The following is an 8237-nucleotide window of genomic DNA, read 5'->3' on the forward strand; positions in this document are numbered from 1 at the left end:
TTTGTTCTTGCCATGTGATATTTTTTTTTTGTCGTTTTTTTCGTAGATGAAGAAGGTTTTCTTTGTACATGAAGAAGGATAAGTACATTTTATGCCGTATTGTATTTTTTAGAAGAAAGAGAAGCCACCAAAGGAAAGGAACCTCAAGATGAGACTGAGTAGGTGGAGAATGAGAACCCCAACCTTTGAGCAACCACAGTTATTCAAGGAAGAGGAGTTATCGGAATCAACCCGGTCGAGGACGAAGCAACAAAGTCAAGTCCCACGGAAGCTTCGACGGCCTTGAAGAAAGAAGTATAGCAGTGCTCAACCCCCTCAGTCCCATCCATTCTATCAGACCAAATGCGTACCACCACGCCACATTGTGAGCATGCGTGACCTGCATTGCCTTCGTTGAAAGGACTCGAAGAGATATTCAGAGTTCTGCAGCATGTATTCGAAAACTCACTCACAACAAATCAACCTCCTCAGCCAAAATTATCAGAAAATACTAACCCCATCATGTTAGCAGACACTCTCGCATCTTTCAACCCGAACATGCATATTATGGCATGTTCTGCGCCCTCCATGGCCCCATCTCCTTGGGCGCCAAACATGGTTATGGCCCTCCAGTACCAAGTGGCCAGAATCTGGTCGTGTCGCTCATGCCATTCCGGACCAGTGCCTCACAACTCCACTCACTACCAAGTGGCCAGAATCCCCAACTCGCTCATACTATCCTCACAACTCCACTCTGCCAGTTAACACATGCCATCAAGTTAATACCACGAATTCAGCTTACGAACAAGGCATAATAATGCCCCTACAAAGGAAGGGGAAGGGGAAGGGGAAGGGGAAATAGATTTAAGCTTATTCATATCATAGATCCGTCGGACCAGCCGGGCTTTTGATATTTTTGTTGGTTCGATCCAAAACAAAAATAACTTTCGATAGAAAATCGATCAAAACTTCTTGTTTGTCAGACCAACCAACTTGATCGGTTCAAATAGTATAACATTTTATTCATAATATTTAATATTATTTATATATTTTTTAAATATGCCCCAACCAATTTGATGATGGTTCTTGGACAGGTTTTAACGGGAACAAACCCTTATTTGATTATTTGAAAACATTAATCCATATTTTGGGAGTATTTCTTTTGCATTTTGAAAATATTTCGAACTAGTTGAGTATTTTTACATGGGCCCGAAATATATAACTCTAACGAATTTTGAGGGGATTTATTTTCCATGGTATAAATGAGGACTATTCAAACACTTCCATAGATGTTATTGTCCAATTCTATTATGCATTTATCTTAAAAAATATATATCGAGTACATTAAATAAAATACTCAGATGTATGAGTAGCTTAATATAATCCCTAATTATTATCTCCACGTTCTCTCTCTCCTCTCAAAATCAAAATCTCTCTCAAAAAGGGGCTAAGGTCGTCATGATAGCATCCCCACACCCAGTTACCACATCGTGATATCCATTCTTACTGACATCCCCAATTAATACCTTTAAAATGTAACTCCCTAATCTATTGAAAAAACGAGTAAAAACATGTATTTCCACTAAATTACCCAAAAAATAACCTCTCTCTAATATTCACTCTCTCAAAGTGACCGTAAACTTATGCCAATTTGTTCTTTTAAAATCATAGTAAATTCTATCATCGTGAATTCCCTCTCTCTTCACTCTCTCTCTCACAATCCCAATAGCAATATTAATATTTAAAGGGTATGGTTTCTATAAGATCACGACTTTAAACAATCCAATTAAAGCGTACCTTCAAATTTTATTGTAATTATGGTGCAAAACATGCTTAGGATTATCCCAAAATCTATTTTTATATCTAATTATGAAATTTTAAACTCAAAAAATGGATAAAATCATGTAGACCTATAAAAACGAAAATCTTAAAAATAGACCGTCTAGATAACATGTTTCAAAATGCACCACTTCTAGGGCGCAAAATCATTTTCTTTTTTCATGTTCATACATCTTTACATGGTTTTTCAACATTAAAACAACTTTTTATGATGGATTTTTGAGATGCATATGGACTTCTACATTTTAAAGTTACAACCTTATATAAACTTTTTCCATATTTAAAAGGTGTGATTTGCGTAAAGTTGCAACCTTAAACAATTCACCTCTAAATTTTATCATAAATGTAATTTTAATATAAAAAATTGTTAGGATGGCTTGAAAACTTATTTTCATATCTAATTATAAAATTTTAGACTCTAAAAATAATTCAAATCAAGTAAATCTATGAACACATGAAAATCTTGAAAATGAACGGTCCAAATAATGTATTGCAAGATCTTTTTTTCTTTTCATATTCATACATCTCGATGTCAAGATATCAATTAGAAGGTTTTTCCAATATCCAAACAGCTAATTTTTGAAATGCATCTTTAATTCTACATTTTAAGGTTGCAACCTCGTTATAAACTTTTTCCATGTTTAAAACCTAACTTTTCTCACAATAATAAAAATATATTCTCTGTTAGAAAGTTGACAAAGGAGGGTCCTCTCTCCCAATAGCAACATTTAAAACCCAATTTTTCTCACAATATTGAAAAATATATTCTGTTGGGAAGTTAACAAAAGGAGCCTAGCCTCTCGGTTCTATATAACCTAGGCCTAATGTTAAGATGTATCTTGAATTCTTTATTCCATACTACTTTTTTTAAAAAAAGAGGCCTAGGGGTCCATATCACAAACCAATCTCTTAAAAAGCAAAGGAACATACCTGGAACTTGCACATTTAAATAGATGAAAAAATCCTTCCAAAAAGGTAAAACAAAAAGAAAAGACAAGAAAGAGAATTCCATGGACTGAAGATAATCTGATTGATGGGGAACCATTTTGAAAAACAATACTACAGTAAAGGGGAAAAAAAACGAAGATAAGCCCAAACATATTTCTTTGAATAGAGAGAGAGATTAACTAACGGGTCTTCTTTCGAAGACATGCCCCCACCTGTTTTTTCATATACATTAGCCAGTTAGATTTTTTTGAAGGTGCTAGAGGGTAGTGTCAACAGGATTGGAAACCACAACATGGTAACTAGGTAGGGAGGTGCTACCACCATGACCCAGCCCGTTCCTAACTAACGGGTCTTCTTTACGCGTTTGGGGGGCCTTCCTGTGTCCTTAATCCTGGTTTCTTCATGAGTTTTGCTTTCAGCTCTTGGCTGCAATGATCATTTGCAAAAATCTCCATTACTTCCTAATTGTCGAATCAAGGTGAATATTCTTTTAAACTGCAACACTGGGCATGCATGGATGATGCATTGTCATTTATACACAGCTAGACATGTCCAGAGTTAGTGGAACACAGTGTTTCTACAAAGTACAAATAATTATTGCAACAACTGGTACAAAAGTCCTATATTCGAGAATAAAATGTTGGAGAGAAATTAAGAAGACAAAACATGGAACATATGATAAATTGGGAGAGAGAAAGAGAAAGAAAGAGAGAGAGAGAGAGAGAGAGAGAGAGAGCTGGGATGCATATCTATTAACAATAATGTACGCTCCAAAAAATAGAGACTTCTTTAGCCTCTGAATCTCTTATATGTGCTCATGGGTTGGGAACGACTTAGAAAACTCAACACAATCCAAAATCTAAGTTTACGTTATTTGAAAGAAACCAGAACACTCCTTGAAGTGGTGCTTGTGCAATCAAACCCACCCATTTCCACGAGACCCTAGAACTTGATTGAATTAGGCCTTCCCCTCTCTAACCAGAGTTGATTTAGTTATACATAAAACAAGAGGAGTTCCCGAATCAATATCCCCCTGTCAAGACCTCATCAACAAGACCCTCATACCTAAATCCATAAACAGCTATGAAGACCTACCCTATCCCAAAGGTTCCTTCCAAGAGATGGGGACTAAAAAGGTCAAAATTGTTTTTTTTTTCTTTGCCCTCCTCTCAGAAAATCAAACAATCAAACTTCCTTGTGCTAAAAACAATTCTAGCCCTAGGATCATATGGCACAACCTAAGAGTCTAACCACAGTAGCCCTTCACTGTAGATCAAGTCCATTCATGAACTTATCCACCATAACGCAAAAGTAAATCAACCTCCAAAACTTGTTAAGACTGGAATTTGTTTCCAACCTTGAGGAACTAGATCCTATTCATATTTATCTCACTAAACTCCTCGAAGTTAGAAACTGATGTCCTCCAATGTCATCTTGTTGTGCTTGTCAAGATCTTTCAATGAGACCTACCTCACAGGTAAGCTTTTAGACTTCCAAGAACTCAAGAGTAGACTGCATTGTGACCAAGGCCATGGCCTCAGAGGACATAGCTTAAGAGATAATCAAATGACCATAGGGAGAAGAAACTATAAGTGTCCTCAATGCATATAGCCTACCCTTATTGCCAAAGTTACCATTTATGATTTTCCACATGCCAGTTCTGATGATTTAAAAGACCAAAAGATCATAACTCTCAATGAGGCAAGCCTCAATCAGATTCCTGACCAGTTGGTCCCATGCATGTGTTCCATAAATTGTTACTTGTGTTTCCCACCCAAGAATGATGCCCTAATTGCCATGGATAGAAACAAGAGGTGAAAATCCATAGGCTCATAAAATCTCACAGTTAGGTTCTTATTCTAAAGAACAAGAGATGAACAAAGAGAGGCTCAAAATTACGGGTGCACATGGTAAGATTACAAACTTGCACCAACTTCGACAAGCCCGCACCAAACATGCTCCAACATGAGAACCACATAGGGATCAATCAGACAACTTGCATTGTCCTCAAGTAGCTGACCTACATCAGTGTCAACTCATTGCTTCTACATGTCAACTGTCATCAGCCTTAAGTCAACGGATCTGTGTCAGCCTCAACTTGCAATCCCTATCTCCTCTGATCACCTAACTTGAACTGATCATATTAGCTTCAAATCGATAAAAGGCATCGATCTCAAAAGCTCATTTGCATGGGCCCCAACTGACTGACCCATACCAGCATCAAATAGCCAACAGGCATCAACCTTAACAAAAGTCACCAACATCTCAAGATGCATGAGTTTCGTTACTTCAATACACAAATAAAGACTACCCTCATCATCATCATTATCATCATCACCAGAGCCTTACCCCGACTATTTGGGATCGGTACAAATCCCGTTCCGCCATTCTACTCTATTGAGAGCCATACCCTCAGTCATACTACCCTATTAAATGAAAAGTTGATCTATACTACAAATTGTTGATCATGTCACAGAACAGGTATGTACTCTGTATATATCACTCAAGAGCACATTGCTCATTCATGGAGATCTCCCAACCTAGGATTCACCATATTCTCCTAATTTATAAATTTCAAAAGGGAAGCTAGAAGCTCAAATTTCTATATAAACAACTCGCGATTGCAGCTCATCAACATGTAAAGCAATTGGATGACCAGGCACTTTATGTCCACCTAGAGGAAATTTGCCTTCATGTCTTCATTCCCCCACGCCCATTCGCTAAGGGATAGGTTACACCCACTTAGATTTCCATTTGAGATATCTGTAGATCAACTCAACAAACACACATTGGGGAAGGGAGGAACATGAGAGACATTGGACCAGAGAAATTGGAACTTATGATGGAACCAAAATGGAACTAGAGATTTTTAGGTTTCTTATCCTCTGGATCTTGTGTAGTTGGTCCAAGGTCTATGGAAACATATCACATAGCCCTTCAATCTTCACTAATTTGATATCGTCCTTTGAATGATGCATCCTTGTAATCTAAAGTTTGAAGCTCAATTAAAGGTTAAAAATCACCTATCTGCAGTGCATCGTCCATTGCTGGCCAATGAAGATGCCCAAAAAAGTTAAAGACCCTAACCAACTCAATGTCTTCCAATGATGAAAAAGTCGGCCGCCTGGCCTGGTTGCCTAGGTGGCCTGGCAGACAAACCACCAAGGCATAGCCTAGGCGGCAGGGCCTAGGCATCCATGACCAAGGGCAGAAATAAGCCCTCAGCCAAGGTTTTTTTTTGCTCAGAGGAAAACTCTCTAAAAACAAAGATTTCAAGTTCTTTCAAAAGCTCAAAAAAAATTCAAAATTGTTTTATTCCTTGCAAAATTGAAAGATATTCTTCTCGATTCTTTTTGGAGCTTGGAATGGTTGCAAAAGAGGACTTTTTGGCAACCAAACGTCATCGATTTGGTTTCCGTTTTGAGAAGGTTACCAATACATCATGTATTTTGTGTGTAAATTGTATTATGATTTGTTATTCCTTCTTTTTTGGTTATTTTTATAATATATTTTTGATAGTTTCTATTCAGATTATTCTCCCATTGTGATTTTTGGTTTAGGAAAGCAATTAAATGGAAAAAGTCCAATGCCCCCAAACCAAATGAATATATATATATATGAGTAGTGATCCTAAAGGACCCTCCCCCACCCATGTGTGTAGGACCCTAGAGCATCACCATTAAATTTGGTATGGATCCCTAGAAAAGTTATCATATGGGTGTAGGACTTGACTTTTTTAGAGATCCATGCCAAGTTTAATGGTGATCCTTTGGGGTCCTACACACATGGGTGGTAGAGGGTCCTATAGGATCATTTCTCTCTCTCTCTCTCTCTCTCTCTCTCTCTCTCTCTCTATATATATATATATATATATATATATATATATATATATATATATATATATATATATATATATTGAGTTAGTTTAATGCATGATTTGTAATTCTTTTTTTCCATTTCTTGCTTTAAATTTTAAATCATTGCCATATCGATGGGTAGATTTTACCTTGATATTATTTGTGATTTTAGATCCATAAACCAAATCAATGGGAAAAGTCCATTGCTCCCAAACGAATTTAATATGTTTTTGTTGCATGAGTTAGTTTACTTGCATGATTCTTAATTTTTTCTTTTCAATTTTATGCTTTAAAGTTAAATCATTGCAATATTGAGGTGTAGGTTTTACCTTGAGTTTTTTGACATTATTTTAGGTTTTTTTCCTTGAGCATGCTAGCTTTACTTTTTCCTTGGAATCTCAAAATATTGAGAAGAAGCAATATATTTATTGAGAAGAGACAATATAAGTGTAATGAAAATTAAAATTCGCAAGTTATGGCTAGTAAATTTCATTCTTTTAATGTTACTTTAAGCTATTTTATTCACAGTTCAAAGTCATGCATGTTAGTTTGATAAGTAGGTCATTACAATAAAATTATTCACAAAAAACTACAAAACCATGTTTATTAAACAACAAAAATGATACTCTATACTAAAAAGCAGTGGCGTCCAATAGTCGTAAGGGTCAGGAGCCCCTCATTATGCAGTCCGCCTAGGTATCAGGGCAGCCGCATCTGCTTTTTTTTGAACATTTACTGCTTCTTTTTTACAAATCAAGTTAATGTATGAACAAAAATATTCAAATTAGCATATTTATTTCCCTTTTCTGATTGAAAAATAAAAGGAAATACAGAGGAATAAGAATGCAAGATCACTTCTCAAGTTTCTCAATTCCGCACAGTAGTAATTAAAGCAATACTTTGAGTTACTCATCGTCATAAACAGGCTTAACAAAACTGTGCAAAAACCATGTTAATCGAAAGTCGTTTCAACGATGACTAATTTATGAATGAGCAAAGAGAATATAAGAGAGATGGAGAAGACTGACCTCATCACGCTTCTTTTGAAGCTCTAGAAGCTCTTGGCAATAAGTAAGGCATTCGGCATGGTATGCATCAGCAAGCTGTTTAATCAAAGCCTTCCTCCTTATAATTCCAATCACTGTAAAATGAGAATAAAAAAGAAACAAAATTAGATAAACAATCAATCGCAACCTAAAAAATAAGGAAAATTTTAAAATAAAATCAAAGTTAATCATGCAACTCGAAACGAAGCCATAGAAATTACTGAAAACCTAACATTCTAGCAAGAACGGTAGAAATTCAATTCACTGAAAAATCACAGGAAATTGCTATGAAATTTCTCAAGAATATAATAAAAAAAAATCCCTACAAACATTAGGACGTGGAGAACGAAAAGGTTACTTTGAGTTGGATCAAATTGCAGAGTGGTCTCTATGGTATTAGTTGCGCCATCGTGGATATCAGCTTCTCCCATATTTACAGATTCGAAATAGGAAATCTAGGGCTAGGGTTCCTCTCTCTCTCTAGGGCTAGGGCTCCTCTCGCTCTCTCTCTCTCTCTCTCTCTAAAATCCTCTCTCTAAGGTTTCTCTCCCTCCAATCGCTTTCTCAC

At 36.4% G+C, this 8237-nt stretch overlaps 1 protein-coding gene and 1 long non-coding RNA gene across 3 annotated transcripts; both read right to left on the minus strand.

Annotated features, from left to right (window-relative positions):
* Positions 1 to 690, minus strand: LOC110006673 (uncharacterized). Its single transcript, XR_016048820.1, has 2 exons — positions 496 to 690; positions 1 to 423 (listed from the first exon to the last, which is right to left on the minus strand). It is a non-coding gene; the product is annotated as an uncharacterized LOC110006673 (long non-coding RNA).
* A 2139-nt stretch (positions 691 to 2829) lies between these two features.
* LOC18427238 (uncharacterized) lies at positions 2830 to 8237 on the minus strand. 2 transcript variants are annotated; one of them, XM_006836291.4, is made up of 3 exons: positions 8028 to 8237; positions 7652 to 7764; positions 2830 to 3192 (listed from the first exon to the last, which is right to left on the minus strand). In XM_006836291.4, the coding sequence occupies exons 1-3, from the start codon at positions 8098 to 8100 to the stop codon at positions 3109 to 3111; spliced, it is 270 nt and encodes an 89-aa protein (XP_006836354.3). In that variant the 5' UTR covers positions 8101 to 8237; the 3' UTR covers positions 2830 to 3108. The 2 variants fall into 2 exon arrangements, with proteins under 2 accessions (XP_006836354.3, XP_088713413.1); XM_088857287.1 differs by having other exon boundaries at positions 2830 to 3227.

This window comes from Amborella trichopoda, chromosome 2 (genome assembly GCF_054954075.1).
Source record: "Amborella trichopoda isolate Santa Cruz 75 chromosome 2, AtrichopodaSantaCruz75HAP2 v2.0, whole genome shotgun sequence".
NCBI classification, from domain to species: domain Eukaryota; kingdom Viridiplantae; phylum Streptophyta; class Magnoliopsida; order Amborellales; family Amborellaceae; genus Amborella; species Amborella trichopoda.